Below are 18,814 nucleotides of genomic sequence, written 5' to 3'. Positions count from 1 at the left end.
CAATTGAGGACTACTTGAGCAGCAAGGGTCACATTTTCCTTGGTGTTTCCTATTTCCCTTGGTGTTACATTTGGAAGGAGTGTTCAGTAAATTTAGTCAATTTGAAGCTTCATAGAAAATGTGTGGGTCTTTACAACGTGAGACCTACACAATTATAGTAATTCATATAAGTGTAGAATTACTGAAATTATTTTGGTAGCTCTTTCTACTTTAAATGGCTAACTGGAGATTATCTCCAAAGACAGCTCAGTGGGCATTTTATCAATAACCCAGGGCATGTGGGATATCAAACAACTGAAATTGGACCTGGACAAGAGGCTACAGTTCCCTTCTTTTACAAAATGGGGACACCCCCACACACAAACACACAAATACACACACACAAACACACACACACACACACACACACACACACACACACACACACACACACCCTGAGCTTGAGAAGACCCTCGTAGGAAGAAAGAGGGGAAACAGATTGATTTGAGAACAGTATCAAAGGAGGAGTTCACCCTGTGGCCCCTGTCAGCTCTAAACAGCACGAAGGTTCTTTCTCAGAAGACTCTGAAAAACACATTGCCCTTGTACAGTTGAAAAACACACTGCTGCTGTTGTTATTGCATTTTTAAAACCACTGGGTGTCATTATGCCTTCGGTTTCACCTTGAACCCAATGCAATGTTTGCTCTGGGTACGGGTAGGGAGCGGGAGAACACAACCAAGAGAACATTTTCCTGGAAAGCATGTACTAGGAGTAGCACAACTACTGATAGTGTAGATAAAAATCGTAAAATAGCTGCCACTTTACTACTATTATAATTACAAATTATTTACAGCAAGACTAGGGGTGGCAAACCCAGCCATTCCACGTTGGATCATATTTGGGGACAACAGCACTTGTGGGACAGACGGCTCATTAAAATCTCTTGCATATTTTAAAGAGGGGGTGATTTTCTATTGAGGGATACCAAGATATTTAGTAAGCAAGTAGAGTGAAGTTATCCGGAAACAAACTCCCCATCCCCAGTTGTACTGCTTACCTAGAAAAAGAAGAATATTTCACAGTACCATTCTACTTGTGAGATGTCTTGCTCATTCAAATATTTAACATATTTTACAAGGAGACGTCACGTGATGACATTGATAATGTCATGTGACGTGCGAGTAGTCAACAGCCAGTTTCTTAGGCTGACAGTCACTTTCTATTCGACTGGTCGACTTTGACTATTTGGTGCTCCCTCTAATGTGTACTGCCACTCATAAGTACATGAGCAGTCAAACTAGGCAGTGCACGCTTAACAGTATTAGTGAACAATATGCAACTGTGATGATGTACTCTTAGAGATTACCAAATGTTACTTAAATGTTGAAGAATAATTTAAAACTTGGTTACAGACTGTTAAGACTACAATTAGAGTAAATGCCACACAACTCTCTTGTTTAACCATGAATTGTAACTTGGTAGTGCCAACTACCAAGTAGTACCTATTCTGTGTGGTGATAAACACAGCAACAATGACTACAAAATAGCTGAATAGCAAAACGAGGATATTTTTACATTGATATGTGAGCAGTGTTGCCAGATTTATTAGCTTCTGTGTCATTTAAAAAAAAAAAAAAAAAAAAAAAAAGCTGAGTGGATAATAAACTGTTCAAATTGCCTTATTGTGAATTAATACATAAACAAAATATTTTATATCCAGAACTATTTTATTATTAAGTAATTACTATTCTGGATTGCTTTATTCTAACTTTGTATTGGAGTCAAAGTTTAGTTATCCTTACAGACATGTATCAGCCTTTACAGACTGGATATGGAGCAAGCATTGCGAAGCACAGTTGAAACCAAAGTTCTTCATAGTAAAAGCATAGCAAAGCATAATAAGGGACAGTGAAAGCACAGGAAAGCATTGTAAAGCACAGAGGGGTATGATAAAGCAGATTTAAAAACATGGTAAAGCGTGGTAAACTATGGTAAATACATTGTATAATCATTGGAAAAAAACATGGGAAAACTGCAAAAATACGCTAGTAAACTTTTATAAGCTCAAAAGATATCCTCCTTGAAGAGCGGTTGTGTGTCAGGGAAAATACTTCTTTCTGCAGGTTTCAAGTATCAGGTCTTAAAAATGCTGGTTTGCTGTAACCAGACTCAGCTGGTATGAAGCTGTTATGAAGACAGTGTTTTCTGTTCAGGTTTATGCATTTAAAATATACTGGGAGAAACTCTCTGTGGTTCTTTGTTTGATTGCAATCAAAATAGGAGAATAAAATATATACATGAAAAAAAATATTCTGGTGCCTGCCATAGACCTGCCATGGTTTAATTGCTCTGTGGCAAACAACAGCACACTTTTCATGCAGTGTTAACATTAAATAATCACACAGATAGCATAGTGCCATGATTAGAATGAATTCCTAGGGTAAAACACGCTGTGCATATTCTGAATGATCGAGAGGCCTCATTCATGCATTTACGTAGGCAATGTTTCCTCTTGTTTAACTGTTTGACCGTAACCAAGGTTATTTTATCTGTTCACCCTGTTTGTCTTGTGCCAAATCAGTTCATTGATCAGAAACTTTTTTTTTTCATCCAGGTCATTCCAATGGATTTTTCCTACACTTTATCACAAGCGGTCAGCCTGTGCCTGAGCTGGTACCGAAGTCTAAGAACCAAATATAGTTGTTCCTGGCATAGTGGAAATTAAGCATAAGGGGTGTTTTGATAACTATTGTGCTCCACATTGACCTGGTGTCTATTTTTTAAACTGCATAACTGTTACAATGCAGCATTTTAGACATTGAGTAACTGAGTAATGCTATACTGCTCACATTACTAGTACTGGTACTGTGAAAGTACTCCAAAGTTCAGCCATATTACTCAAGTATATACAATCTGAATAGAATTTAATAAACATTTGTCCACAGATTAGTGGTTCTCAATCCTGGTCCTCGGGGACCCCTGTGTCTGTTGGTTTTCATTCCAAGTAGACCCTTAATTGAACTGGTAAAGTTTGTAATTAGACCCTTTTTATTGTTTTCAGCTCTTAAACATTTGCAGAGTTCAAGTTACTTATAAAAAATAAGATAAATTCAAATCTTCTGTTTAAGAGCTGAAAAAAAATTAAAATAAGTCTAATTAAGCAAATTATCAGTTTGCAATTACTTTTCTCTATAAAAGTAGGTTAAACACCAGAAACTACAGTATTATCAAGTTGTCACACTGCAGTACTCACTTTTAATGAGAATGTGCCACCTACAGGAGTGACTGGTACCTACGCAATCTATTTTTGTCGGGAAGGCTAAAAACCCTCCCACGCGGTTTACATTCCCTTTAAACGGAACGTACCATTTATTGATAGTACATTTAGCGGAGAAAAACTAAAAACATCTTAAAAGGAAACATTTATTGTTTTGAACGTTTACTATTTTAAATATACTTTACAAATATCAAACAATATTGCCCACGTATGGACTTTAATATACATTAATTATAATTATGTTAGTTGAGGAATGGATTAGTCTATAAAAATGGCAGCCACCATGAAAGGGACAGTGGTGAGTATTTGTTGGGAGAATAACAGCGATATCCTGTGTTTCTTACAGAATTGTATACATTTTAAAAATAAAATATTTTAAATTAAAGTGTTTGTTAAGTCTAGTTGTAAAACGATGTGTTACTGTTTCGTTATGCGACGATATTACAATTCAGGTTAGGGTGTGACAGTTGAGACGCCGGCGCATTGCATTCTAGATAGCGAGATGTGTGCAGTTACATGTTAGTTGCTGTACATTGCTCTGTATTTCAGAGCTTTAACATATTTTCCAAATTTCAGTAAAACGTCGATTGCTCCTTTTTGCATTTTATTTAACAAAAATATTATTAGACTTAACAGTCCTTGATACAAGTACACTTTTACCACCATAACTTAAGATTGCTGTTTCAGTACTGTATACTAAATACTCTGATTATCGATTTGTGTTTTTTATTCATGAAAGGCGTATTTTTTTCTAACGATGTATGTTGGTCAGCAATTTTTGTTTGAAGTTAAGCAAAATACGTGTTCACGTTTCAATAAATGTGCTGAAAAGAAATCAAATTTGACTCGCATAGCAGGCCTCTCAATTCAACTGCTTACTACCAAACAAATAAACTGACGTCCCCATTTTGTTATATTTATTAGTTTAGCGTTCTGTATATTTGCATCCAAAAGCAGACTTTGTGTTTCGTTACTAAAGGTATTTTTTTAGCAGTAGGGACCAACAATGAAACCTCTTTTCCTTTGTTACTCTGTAAGTCAATGTACAGTAGGCGTGCTTGTGGATGTTATAGTGTCCACATTTATTAAAACACCTCATTACTTATGTTGTTTTGGTTTGCATATGAAATCAAACCACTGAAACTGAAAATCTTGGAACATTTTCAAAATAGTATGTGAAACGAAACACGTAAACACAAATGGTAAAATACAGGAGACTTTTTAGAAGCTGTTTAAGATGCCTAATTAAAGCACAAAGTGGTCTAACATTTTCGCATGAATGCCTATTGTTTCTTTATCACTGATTACTGACTGCAAATTGCAATTCTCGTACCTAGAGGTTTTCATGCAGGTAGGTGTGTATATAAAGGATATAAATGACAAATCTTGAGGTGTTCAGAATAATGTGCACACTACTGTAAATTACATCTCCGAGCTTTGTAGGTGCTCAGGATACATTTTTTACATTATAAAATAAGCACTGCACATCAAATTCCAAAGTAATTTAAAATCTAATGGAAAACTAATATTGTTTCCCCTTGCTATTGTGTATTAATTTCAGTGACATACACATTTATATTCTCCCTGTTTATTGCAGTCAGTCGAAGATGTTAATGTGACCTTTGAAGATCAGCAGAAGATAAACAAGTTTGCAAGAAACACAAATCGGATGTCTGAACTTAAAGATGAAATAGAAGCAAAAAAGGTAATTTATTTAATAGCAGATGCCCTTACCCAGGTACACACATACACGTGCCTCCCAAGTAACACCAGATATTATGTTTTCCTTTAATGTCTTGTTTAATTTGCCGGATGCCTGTGACATTTTAGACTTCAGCAGCTCTTTGTTTCTCTGCACATTCACTTACAAATTTCTGAAGAACACGTCAACAAAGTAGCCAGATAATTGAATGAGAGAAAATGCTGCCCTTTATTGTTTCTTAAATTAGCGTGCAATGTTTTTGGTTAAAGGAGCTGTTTATATTCATATTATCCATTTTCTATACACTTATATTGCTAATTATGTCACTACTTCTTTACAGAAATCTTTGCAGAACTTGGAGGACGCTAGTGATGACATCATGATGTTAGATGATGAGGATTCAATAGCTATCCCCTATCAGATTGGAGATGTCTTTATTAGCCATTCCCAGGAGGAGACACAAGACATGTTAGAAGGTGCAAAGGTAAACCGGTCACGTTTTGTACTTTTAATATTATTATATGTACAATATGGTGCAGCTGATATGTGCATGGGCTTACTGACCTCTCTACACAAGTGGGTGAAAATCAGACTGTGTCTATATATTTTTTTGAAGAATAATTAATCAGTATAGCTAATTTTGATCTGATGTCATTTCCATCTGATAGGAGATACAAGCAGTCTGATACAAAAATGTTTCAGATGGTTGTATCACATCAGTATCGATGTCTACTCTATAAATTGCTGTAGCTAATGTGATTGAAATAGTGAGTTTTCAGTTTATCCATTACTTTTCTTCTTCATTATATATTTATTGAAACAGTAGAATTACAGTAAGCTGTGGTCTAGTTCTGACTGTAGCTTGATTCTGTATGTGGTTTTGAACAGTAAGTTGTTGTTTTTAAAATAAAAAGATTAATTTCTTTCTCCTGCTGTATTATTGACAATTTCAATGTTGTTTTCCACAGGAATCGCTAAAAGACGAGATCAAAGTTTACGAGGGCAGAGTGGCAGCCATACTGCAAGTGTTGGCCGATTTGAAAGTTCAGCTCTATGCCAAATTTGGAAATAATATAAACCTGGAAGCAGATGAGAGTTGAAGCCCCTCCTGTATCAGCGACTTATGTTCCTGTCAGAAAAGAACTTTTCATGCAAAAAAAAGAAAAAAAATGCAGCCAATTCTCCAGATCACAAATGACTTTTCTTTCTTAGTGTGGATAGCAAGACCTTGCAAAAAAAAAAAAAAAAAAAAAATTCTACCACGTTCTTTGTTTAATTATGTAATTGTTCCCCTTTCCCCTCTTTTTTTGTTACGGTTACATGCTTTGTTATTTATTTTGTTGCTCGTACCCTGCAGAGCACACAGCAATGGTAACTGGTGTACTTGTTAATAAGCAAAAGCAATTGCAATAAAGGTCTTTATATAATAGTTCACCTTTTTGGGTTTGATCCTTCTCACATTTCTAATTTATAATTTATTCATACAGATATAAATGTAAAATCCAACACTGCTTGATAGTTATTAAGCAAAATGTATAACCTACAAACCTGTTTTCGTGAACCTTATTTGTATTTTTGTTTATTCTGTTATATCTTCTCTATTAAGAAAGTCTCAACTGGATTAATTTAGAGTAAAAGAGCAGCGATATTTAGATTGAACATTTTTGTTAGATTTTAAAAAGAATGTGTATTTGAAAGTTTATTTAAAGCCATGGATTTTGACTACTACTTCTAGTGTGTACTATCTGATTTTTACATGAAGACCTCAGCATCATACAAGCAGTAAAACAAAGATTTAATAATCAGCATTGAAATGCAGTCGACGCCGCCTAATCTGGATAGTGATAATCGGGATTGCTCCTTAAATGGGATATAACTGGGAGACAGTTCTTCCCAATGCTATTTAGGTCGTTTATTTTGGACGTCACTTTGTTTAATTGGGATACAGTAATTTCAAATGATGAATGGAGATTGCTTTTCAGAGCAGTACAGTGTACTGGGTATGTGATTACGCTGTGATTTGCGTAACTTGCGTAAACTAAGTAGCTGCTTGAGTCTCCTGTGGTTTCTCAGGCTGCTGTTGCAAAGAAAGTCGGTGTGTCCACATCGCAGGTGCCTCACCTTGTGATAAGATGTGATTTCATTATTTTTCATTTAAGAATATATTTTTTTAAAAAAATCACTCGTATTTTAAATTATGTATTTAACATTTAATCATAATGTGATGTGATTTTTTTTTTCTTTTCATTTAGAAACATAAAAGTGTGATGACGCCAACTGTACCTTGACAGATTAATTACAGAATGCATTAGTTTATTATTATTATTAATTTGGTAGACGCCTTTATCCAAGGCGACTTACAGGTGTTACAGGGCAGTACACAATTACAATGCAAGATTCATATTTAAATACAGTATAGTTTACAGTAAGTGCAATAATACAGTACCAATAGAATACAATATAGGATGCAACAAGTTATATCTACAATGATATAGTAGTGTAATAATACATTAGCTGAGGATCCAGTCCTGAGGTCAGGCAAGTCCAGTAAATAGGAGGGGTAGAGCAAGAGATTTACAAGTGCAGTCTAAGCAGGTGGGTCTTGAGTCAGTGGAAGACAGTGGGAGACGTCCTGAAGTTCTCCAGTAGCTGGTTCCACCACAGAGGATGCAGCTGTCATTACCTGCTAGATAATTGACTGCAGATGCAGTTAGGAGTGTGAAGGCAAGCACACATAATGGAAGAAAGTCAATTATCTACAAGTAATGACCGTTGCAGAAGATATTAATGCTCTATAAATTGAACATTAAACATGTTTCTAAGTTATATTTTTGTCTGGTTTGCATATTTATGTCATTGTTTAAAGCGAACCATTTATAAAGTTCTTTCTGCTTTTAGATAATGTGAGATAATGACAGCTTAACGCAACTTGTTTGCTGAGACAATCTGAGGTTTATAATTGAGTATGTTGTATAGGAACCTATGCCCAGAAACAGGCAATTGCTAGGAGACACACTAGAGACATTATCAATACATTGTATATCCTTAGGTTGTGCTTACATTAATGCACTTCCTATAAAGGTAATCAATAATTGCATATTGACCTGTGAGGTGCAACTATGCCTTTACTGATTATCTTTTTAGAAAGCGCAAAATGCTTCTTTGTGCATGATAATCTAATATATTGTTGTTAATCTTTAAGGGAAAAACAAATAAAACCTTCAGGCTGAATTTGAAGCGAGTTCGCTGCAGTCTCACATGTTCCTAAGCGTGCACGCAATAGGTTTAGATTTGTCATTTGAAAAATGCCTTGAGCACTGAATTCTAAGCTGCTTGAGTATCTTGGATGTCGCTTTCAGCCAGAGAGGCCACCAGCACGTTTATCTCAGAGGAAATAGCAATGCTGCTACAGTGCTTTCAGTCTGTTTGCCAGCGCCTTCAAGATGAAGTTGACATTTCAAAACGAAATGTCCCTCGGTCCCAAGGTGAGTCGGCTAATACCAAATACACAAATGAAAATCTTCAAAGTATTTCATTTGCATTATACCACTTAAGTGGAAACTGTATGTGGTCCACAATGTACAAAAAAGAGTAATACAAAAATATTTGTATTACTCTTTATAATCTAACCATCATGAGTATCATTATTTTCTTGCCAGATTACAGAAGCTGAGGATGTTTGGCTTTACGTTAACAGGTTACCCCTGAAGGCAACCAGGGTCCCAACCCAATGAAAGATACAGGTTCTAATAAAGGGACCAGGCAGTGTACATGTAGGGTAACATGCTAGAAAAAAAACAAAACATTTTCAGCACAAGAAGCTGAACTGATCAGAGTAAGGAACCTACTTCGGTATATTCATTTTTTTAAACTGATCAAAGGTTAAAACATTGCCTTCTGATTTAAAGAGATGGGGCTCTGGAATAAAGACATTTGACTACACACTGTACTTCAATGCTGTATAATGACCTCCTCGATGACAGCGAGTATCTGTTCAAAGAGGATTTAAAAGCACGGCTCATAAAACATTCACTCATGTTAGCATGCAATTATTGAGCAGCTATTTATAGGCCTTGCCTCCCTCTTCTCTTTTATTATAGATTTATGGAATTCCTTCAGTTTACCATGACCATGTTGAGTTGCTTTTTGCTCTTCCATCAACAGCAGTGAACAGGCCACATGTTATACAACTGTCTCTGGGTCAATTCAATTGATCTAAACAGTCGCAGATTGAAATATGACCACCTTTTAAATATTAAGAAATACGAACAAGCTTGCACGCCCGGTTAGGGACTTTGTTTTTCACTTAACCCCTTTATTTGAATGATTTAAACCAGTGACTGAATATAGGGAAAGGCCTAGATTAAATAAAAGTTCTAATGGTGCCACAGCCATTATGAAGTAGTGAGCCTGGTCATTGTTCCACTCATGTTCTTAATTGTTTAATTGAACCATCCAGGTCTTAAAACACTGCTTAGTTATAAATGGGTCGAAGCAAAAATGTAGCCTAGTCTACAACTGCCAAAGCAAAAGCTTTTTACTGATTTTGAACTACTGAGCCCTTCAAAGCAACAAAATATTTAAAAGTCTCTCAGATGTTTCTTGAATGATGTCTTCATAGGGTCTCTGGTGACTGATTCCTCTTGAGTCTTTCATCTCTCTCTTGTCCAGGAATTATAATACAAAGTAGAATTGTTCCAGGTATCACAGGTTGAGAGCACTGTAAAGTACAAATACCAGATCATCAAACAGAGAAGATTAAAGAACTAGTGCAAAAAAAAACAAAAAACTGCAGTGCTGATCCACAAAAACTGGGTGTCTGTGTATTGTAGCCCCATAAATACAGATGAACAGAATACAGATAAACATTGGAACTGCAATTGTGGGAACTGCACCACTGCAAACCCCAGATATGTGTTACAACCATACCCATTCACAGATATAGGCACATGTTTCAGTACTGGGGGCTAGTGGACATGTAGTTTTCAAATGTTATTCGTTCCCAGTCTCTAGATATCACTGTATGATGTACCATATCCTGTAAGTTGAACATCATCCTGTTAAATGGCTCACTGGTGTGAGTCTTATTTTATGGCTTTACCCAGAATGGTTCACTCAATAAAACAATGTGTTTAATACAAATACTTTATTAAACTTACAGAACAGCATGCAATACCAAAAAAGGTATTAATGCACATAATTACCCATTTCAGAAAGATTGAATGAATTGAATGAACTACAAAGCACAGCAACATATGGAACATGGGTACACATTGCACATATCTGAAAGAGTGTTGATAGGTCTGATGCAGTATAGGAAGATATTTTTGTAGTACACAGGCCAGCTTGTGGATCTGACTGCTGCATTATGATGGAACATCTTAACCTTTATGAAGGGCTTTTTCTACTTTTCGGCAATCCTTTCACATGTTACCAGCTATGTTAAATGACCGTGCCTTGGTGTGGAATATAAAATTGAACGCATCATCCCCGACAGAGTATGTTTTGTCTGTGAGCCCCCCCTCCCTACCCTTTTCTATTTTTTCTAAAGACTTTTTGATCGTTTAAATCCAAACGAGAGACGGTGTTGCATTCAAATGAGCTATACTGTTTATTTGTTTTTATTCAACTACTGTAATATATATTTTAAAAAATAAATACAGCAACCTTGCTGTGCAAGATGCAAGCTGATTTTCATCCACTCAAGGTGATGCCCTGCTCTGCTCTGATCTGAGTGGATACGAGCACATATGTTATAATATTCTATTTAACATGAACATCTCGGTACAGAGACTTGGGACTGTCAGTGTAAAATGCATCATTCAGCAGCTCCTGGAAATGGTATTGCTGTACCGTAATTGTTTGTTAAAATAACCTGAGGGTGTTTGACTTAGAAGTGCCAGACTCTCCTGGAATGCAACTGCAAAAAACTCTCCAGCTCCAGAGTGCATTATTTCAGTCCGTTGCCCAGAACATCACAATTCCTTCCAAATAAACAAAGCTTAACTGATCATCAGGATTTAGTTTGTTCCTCGTTTTCTAAAAAGTACAAAACGATCTCACCACCTGAATGACCTTCACTTGAAGAGACAAGCCCAGCGCTCAATAGTGTTAGTGAAGTGGAGGTATATAGTTGGGTGGGGTACAAGTAGTTGCACTAATCTGAAAAGCCTTATATAGTGCCTGTCACGGCACCAGCAGTTCCAAGTGCTTTACATTCATTCCACTCAAATTCAAGCAACTGGTTTATTCAAGTTAGTGATGGACATTTTGCAAAACAACCATGATGACCTAGGCTGGAACTGCCTGAGATAATTAGAGACAAAATCCAAAATTTGCATTTAAAAAGGTGAGCAAAAGTCTCCTAGCTGAGCCCTATGGGATTTGAAGATAAGAAATGATTCATTATCCAATCACTTATTAATGGCCGTGATAAAATACTCCGGCTGTGGCTTCCTTCATTAGAATTGTACTGAAAGGGTAGAGCGCTCCCGAGTTTAGCACTAGGGTTTCTCAAAGATTGTTGCTAAGGGTTTAAAATCAATTTGCCTACATCATTACTTTCAGCACTGCTTCTCTTTTCCTTGCCCAGTCAAATATGTTTTTTAAAAGTCTGAGATGTGTCACATTCACTTCATCCGTTTTACTTCATTTTGGATTTTTATTCCACAGTTATTCAATTTCTTGCCACAACACTGTCAACAGGGTGAGGGCTCAGACATTGATTTTGATGGGACAGGTCTACAAGATTTGAATTTTTTTTTCTTGATGGATACGTGACCATTTCTTAATTATTCCTCCAATTCCTGACTTATATGGAAGCACCTGTCAACTGAGCATATATTATCAGCCCTCTAATAAAGTCTGTCTGTCTTGCCCTTCAGAAGTGTGAAGCATAAGCCATTTACACAAAAGTATGTGTTACATGTTGCATCCTGTTAGCCCCCCCCCATCCCCCCCCCCCCCCCCCCCCCATGCACTGTACTGTACTATTATTATGGCTACCAGTAGACATTTTGTAGTTTATTTGATTACATGATGTTAAATAACAGATCTCAATTATGTTAATATATATTTCTATTTTAATTATATCTCAGTCCTAAAATTGTAGGTGATGCAACACTTTTGGTCACAGCTGTAGACCTGTCAAACAGGATATGATTTGCTGTAGATTTTTCAGTACTCCTATACATTATAACATCTTGTTACTGCTTTCTAATCATCAAGCATGATTGTGGAATCTAAAATAGACACATTAAAACATTCAGAAGACACAAGGAGGTCTAGTTGAATGATCTAAACAAATGTAAATACTGCCGCACTTTATACATAATTAAGCTGAGGTTTCCAGGAGAGATTTATTGACCAATGTATATTACTACATATGGCAGTGAAATAAGGTTTGTAAAAATGCAGTTTTTTAAATTTTAGGATAGAGATTAAGATCTGCCACTATTTAGATAATTAAAATAGACCCCAGAGTCACCCCGTTAACTGAAGATCACATACTGGGTAGAGTGGGGTACTTCCATAAAGCAGGTCTGGATACTGTTCACAGGAATCCCACACAGCACTGAGTACAGGTCATGAAATTACTGCTGTCTGTTTCTGGTCATCTTGCCAGGACACTAAAAAAGGCCTCGGTCTCAATTTGAATAAATAAAAATAAAAATAAAGGATTGTGCTTCATTTAATATGAAATAATTTTTTTATGGAGTAGCTTAGGGGGAAAAAACTTTTTTTTTTTTCTGCAGGGTATAGCTATATCTTTTTAGCCCTAGGCAAAATTAAACAAACCATAACTAAATTGATACTATACACATACAAAAAGAAAAGAATGATTTACACTGACAAGATCCATCTCTGAGATTATAATTTCCAAGCACAGTGGAAAGAACAGAGTGCATGCTAAGTGATTCTTGAGTCAGTAATACTTGTGTTGCATTGAAATTAGTCAAGATGTGACCCATCAGAAAGACAAGTGTTATGATGCAGCTGTGACATGTGACCAAAAATATGACATCATTAGAACTAAAATATTAAGAAAAAAGGGTCATTCATAATGTGATGTTAATGTATAAATAGAGAACTAGTGAATCAATTACATTTTAAATACGTGTGACAACGCTTCCAGCCTTTACATCAGAGAAGTCAAATACTGCTGATATCTGCCAGAAGCACTGCATGTAAAATGAAAGCTATTTAAAATAATTATTTGCTGGGAGAGGTTTAATTATCATGAATAATGTACACTCAAGTTAACATAATTAGTCTGAAATGGCAGGGTTCTGATAAAAATAACAGCGCATTGTTCATGTGAAGTATAATTACGTTATTTTACAAGAACATTTGTCGCTGTCTTATTCAGAATATCTAAATATAGGTTGCTTTTTTTTGTTGAATATGTTAAAATGGTAGACTTGCAAAATCATTTGTTTTGAAAAGATGAGTCTTAAGCTGAGGGAACACGGAGCCACTGTTTGTTGAAACTTGGTTTCAGGAGACAAGGTTTCACGCCACTGCATGGCAATCAGAAAGTACTGGATTGTACTTTTAATAATAATGACATAATTGCTGCTATTGTAATTTAGTTTTTCTACTGTCAGTTGGCCCCTTTCTTAAAATATGATGCGTTTAATTATGCCTGCATTACACCTGTTGGAGTGTAATGCAGCAGCAGCACCTCCACCCTACTAAAGTTCTGACAACATCTGCTGTTCTTGCCAAGATCTGTAGAGGGTGCCAAATCATTCCTGGACAATCCCAATTGAGCACAATGTGTTTCTGACCACTTTGAACCCACTTTGCTGTCTACAATTGAGTGCTAGTGGACAAAAGATCGCATTTGCACCGTGGTGGATTGTGGCAATTATGATGCAAAATATTCCTACCATTTACCTGTGTAAACAAACGAACGATGCACTAAAGTGAACAAATTAGGCTGCTTGCTATAAACAATCACATCAATTACACCCTTGTCACAGTGATAATGTTAATAAAGATAATGTTTTTTTAAGCATTGGTCAGCACTCTTTTCAGGACCTCACCTACCAATTGATGTGACTCCTTTGAGGATCATATATATATATATATATATATATATATATATATATATATATATATATATATATATATATATATATATATATTGTAACATAGCAGGGTATGAGAAACAGCAGGGAGGGGGTTAAAACCTCCCTGCTAGAGAGAAATGCACTGTTTTGATTTGTGTTCTGTTTTGATTTGTGTTGGTTTAATTGTTTTATTATTAATTATCATCCGCACCTGGGCGTTATTGGAAATTAGGCCCAGGTGCGGAGTTTAAAAGGAGAGCAAGCAGTCTGCTCGAGGCTGCTAAAGAGAAGGAGGCAGAAGGAGTGCTCTGCTTCCTGGCAGTCCCGGGAAAGGTACAGTGCAAACCGGTGTGATTAAGTTTTGTGGTACAGGGAAACGGCTTAGCCGTCCTGTGATAGTTAGGTTCCTGCGTGTGTAGTTAGTGCTCAGATAGAGCTAGGTGTTTATTTTGTGTGTTTTGTTTTACTTGGTGTTTATTAAAAGTATAGCGCGTCAGCGCTTTAAAAACTCCATTTCTCGTGTCTGGGTCGTATTCTTAAAGGGGCAACGAACCCGAGTGGTGCAAGTCTTTTACATATGGTGGCAGAGAGTGTGGGCGCCCCTACGACCCAGAGAAATATGGATTTATGGGAACTGATCGAGAAGATCAATAGAAATACAGCCGCTCAAAGAGAGCGAAATGAGAGATGGGAGAGAGAGATGGGGTTGGCTCCAGTGAAAAGGAGGGAGCCAACAGAATTGGAGCGGTTAATCCTGGAATGGGAGCAGGCTAGCGGAGCTCCGCAGCCTCCCGAGCCAGAGGGGGAGGAGCTGCCGCTGCCAGAACCCAGAGAGGAGGAGCTGCCGCTTCCGGAGCCCAGAGGGGAGGAGCCGCCGCTTCCGGAGCCCAGAGGGGAGGAGCCGCCGCTTCCGGAGCCCAGAGGGGAGGAGCCGCCGCTTCCGGAGCCCAGAGGGGAGGAGCCGCCGCTTCCGGAGCCCAGAGGGGAGGAGCCGCCGCTTCCGGAGCCCAGAGGGGAGGAGCCGCCGCTTCCAGAGCCCAGAGGGGAGGAGCCGCCGCTTCCGGAGCCCAGAAGGGAGGAGCCGCCGCTTCCGGAGCCCAGAGGGGAGGAGCCGCCGCTTCCGGAGCCCAGGGGGGAGGTGAAAAGTTTACCTCCACCACAGCCCCGACCACCGCCCCTACGGTCCAGTCCGGCACCGCTGCGTCCAGTCCCTCACCCTTTGCTCCAGGACACCCGGCCGGTCTTCCCGGACCTTCCTGCGCTGGACCTTGAGCCCAGGAGTGTGCAGCACTGGCCACAGCTTTTCCCCTGGTTCCCTGCTCCGCTCTTCCCGAGCACCCAGACGTCGCTGGGCTGCTGCCAGACTTCGCTTTTGCTCCCCCTGTTCGCTGCTTCGCTTCCCCTGGGTGATCGGACATCACTGCGCCGGTTCCCAGGGGAAGATCTCTGCCCACTGCTGCATCCTCCAGTGCCACGGTCTACGCTCCGGTCGCCCCTGTTGAGCCGTTGGGTCCCCTTGTCGCCGGTGCGAGGTCCCTACCTGGCTGAGCCGGGACGTGGACCGATCCACCCTCAAGCCTGCCCGTGGAAAAGGGCAAGAAAGGACATTTGTGGACTTGAGGGTGGGTGGTTATGTTTTAGGGGAGGAGGTGGCCGTCTCGTGGCCTGTGTCTTGTAAAGACAAGGGGGGGGATATGTAACATAGCGGGGTATGAGAAACAGCAGGGAGGGGGTTAAAACCTCCCTGCTAGAGAGAAATGCACTGTTTTGATTTGTGTTCTGTTTTGATTTGTGTTGGTTTAATTGTTTTATTATTAATTATCATCCGCACCTGGGCGTTATTGGAAATTAGGCCCAGGTGCGGAGTTTAAAAGGAGAGCAAGCAGTCTGCTCGAGGCTGCTAAAGAGAAGGAGGCAGAAGGAGTGCTCTGCTTCCTGGCAGTCCCGGGAAAGGTACAGTGCAAACCGGTGTGATTAAGTTTTGTGGTACAGGGAAACGGCTTAGCCGTCCTGTGATAGTTAGGTTCCTGCGTGTGTAGTTAGTGCTCAGATAGAGCTAGGTGTTTATTTTGTGTGTTTTGTTTTACTTTGTGTTTATTAAAAATATAGCGCAACCGCGCTGATAAAATCCAATTTCTCGTCTCTGGGTCAAGTTCTTAAAGGGGCAACGAACCCGAGTGGGTGCGAGTCGTTTACAATATATATATAAAACAAAAAACACATTGGGAATGTGAAAAAAAACAGCAAGTTATCAAAAGTGCCCAGCCATTTAAAGTGGAAATATCAAAAACACAAGCCAAGTTTCAAGAAACCATTGGGGCAACCTTGTCCAGCACAAAGCAAATAGGCACAACTGTAAAACCGATGGGTTCCAAGGTTGCCCCAATTGTTTCTACTAACTTGGCTTGTGTTTTTGATGCAAGTTCGATCTGCTTTTATTGTGCCTGAAAAACACAAGCCAAGTTAGGGTAAATGTAAATAGTAGCCTAGTCTGTTGAAAGGGTTAAGATGTGAATCTGTGTAGCGTAGCAGATATGTAGTTGGAGTGAAAGTATGACTAGTATATATATATATAATCTCCAAAATGTAAAATAATTCTCAGCTGGCAGACTTTTAAGTAATTAGTTGATTAGTGTCTTGTTTGGCAGGCACTGGTTCCCTGTTCGCCCCTTGGAGAGAAATCCTATATAAAACAGAGGGCTTTCCTTTTGTTTGGTTGGACCTGGGAGCTGGAGAAAGGAACATGACTGATTCTTTTCTTGTTCTGTTCACTTTTTGTACTGGACTTTGGCAAGATTGACCTGAGCCTGGTTGTCTTCACACTTGGCAAAGAGATATTGTTTTGTTTGTTCATGGAACCATTATTTTGGCCCTCAAGCCTGTTTATTTTATTTGTTGTTTTGTATTTCTCCCAGTAACTGTGTGCTGGTTTGGAGCAGCTGAAATTTTACATCTGTCTGCCATCGTTGCTCACTATATATATATATATATATATACAGTATAGTCAATGCACCTTTTCTTAAAACTTGATTTTTTTTTATAACCAAGCACAGCAAATTGAACAGTACAGCATTCAGGGCAAGGTTTACTAAATGTTGATTAGCTTTATATGTTATATTAAACTTGACATTTTGCACAGAACTCCACACCAAGGCAGGATAACGTGGTCCAGAAAGTCTCCAGTAACAATTACTTATGTAGCCGCAGGTGCAGTACCTTGATTTTCCTTTTTGAATGACATTTCTAGTTTCCACTCGGGTATCAGCTGGCACTGTTGATTGCACAGTGCAACACGCCTGCACGTGCCGGATGGATGTGTGCGAATCTTTGCAGTGCGAATCTTTGAGTGCTGATGTTGGCAGGAGAGAGTGCCAGATATCTTTAATTATTAGGAGCGTGTATGCTAAATCTGATTCTGTGACACAGACACCCCTGTAAAGAATGCTGCAGTTGGAGCCTGTCAGTTATTTTGAGAGGAGAGCTTGGATTGTTGCCATTGCGTAGTTGAGGAAAGAACGTTCATTTTATGTGCCATACTTGCTACTTGAGTGGCCATAGGGTGGATACAAAACACATGTGTATATTTTAATGCATTCTCCAGTAGTTCTATGAAAGCAACTGAGTGAAACAGTCTGAATGAAAAGACGATCCCCATAGAGCGAGATCTTAATACTTTTTTTTCCAAATTAAAAGGGATTTACTGTATTGCTTTGCATTTAATGTACCTTTACAATCTGTAGATGCAAAATGTCATTATATTCAACTGCTGCAGTAAATCTCACTCCTTCATAGACTTAGAAAAATGATCCAATCAGGCCACTGTGTTGAAAACTATTGACGCATTTTTAAAATTCTTGAGTCTGAGATAGGGCAGCTGTTCTGTTCACTCGAGAGTGACTTAAAATTGTTGCAATAAAGCAAAATGAAGAAGGGCAGATGTTTTAAGCCATGTTAAGCAGCAGAATCAGGGAGGCTTGACGCTAGTGGAATTTATTTAAGTGTCTGAATCCTCATTGACCTTGAGAACAGAGCTCACATCTGCCATGAATGCACCCTGCTGCTACAGGTAGTGGCAGGAAGATGGCTGGCTAGTTCACAGAGTGTCCAGAAAGCTTCAAAGAGGGAGGAAGCTAAAACTGTGTAAGTTAACAAACTAGCAATCCAACCATGTCTGCTTTCTGATGAAGTGCACAGGCTAAACTGTGGACGACTGCAGAAAAACAGTAACCCAGGAAATCATGTTTTGGGGCTAAACTGAACAAGATTGTGGGACAACTTCAGTAACTTTTTGTAGAAGTTAAGCTGTGCAGGCTTTGTTCTGGAGCAAATTTAAAATCAAAACCTGGCTCATCTTCAAAGGGAAGGACTCCAAAGCTTGTGTACCAGCTAATTTGTTTTTAAAGTTCAATCCGACAATGTATGTACATCAAGGGTTATAATTGTGGTGTTTTAAGGTAATGTGCCAAATTACAAAAACTACTGTCTGATAACATGCTGGCTAACATTGCAGAAAATGTCAATTAGGTACTTTTTTTTTATAGCTGCTGTAAGGTTCCAATTGAATCCTAGAAAAGAGGCATGTAGATGCCTGCGGCTGAAAAACATATTCTCAAAAATGTGCATTGCTCCTGGGGTTTCATCTTTACAGTATGTTCAATAACTTAACCAAGATCTAGTCTTAATGACTGCAGCCATCCACAAGCCAGACATGGTGGGTCACTAGAAACTTAAAGAATCTTTCATAAATATTCGACAAGATGATCTTGAGATAGCTTGAAA

The 18,814-nt window shown here is 38.5% G+C and overlaps 1 protein-coding gene across 1 annotated transcript; it reads left to right on the top strand.

The window, feature by feature from the left end:
• The first annotated feature begins 3,400 nt into the window (after positions 1-3,400).
• Positions 3,401-6,393, top strand: LOC117424514 (prefoldin subunit 4-like). Its single transcript, XM_034040906.3, has 4 exons — positions 3,401-3,557; positions 4,857-4,964; positions 5,302-5,445; positions 5,930-6,393. Exons 1-4 carry the CDS (start codon positions 3,531-3,533, stop codon positions 6,059-6,061), a joined length of 411 nt encoding a protein of 136 aa, XP_033896797.1. The 5' UTR covers positions 3,401-3,530; the 3' UTR covers positions 6,062-6,393.
• The last annotated feature ends 12,421 nt before the right edge of the window (positions 6,394-18,814 follow it).

Source organism: Acipenser ruthenus, chromosome 18 (genome assembly GCF_902713425.1).
Source record: "Acipenser ruthenus chromosome 18, fAciRut3.2 maternal haplotype, whole genome shotgun sequence".
Lineage (NCBI taxonomy): Eukaryota > Metazoa > Chordata > Actinopteri > Acipenseriformes > Acipenseridae > Acipenser > Acipenser ruthenus.
This window is presented reverse-complemented; position numbering and strand designations above follow the sequence as displayed.

Bases quoted from the DNA above. Each gene is read 5' to 3' on its own strand.
- LOC117424514 (XM_034040906.3), top strand. From the start codon at position 3,531: ATGGCAGCCACCATGAAAGGGACAGTG. The intron at 4,965-5,301 runs GTAATTTATTTA...ACTTCTTTACAG, and splicing joins ATGAAATAGAAGCAAAAAAG to AAATCTTTGCAGAACTTGGA. The intron at 5,446-5,929 runs GTAAACCGGTCA...TGTTTTCCACAG, and splicing joins ACATGTTAGAAGGTGCAAAG to GAATCGCTAAAAGACGAGAT.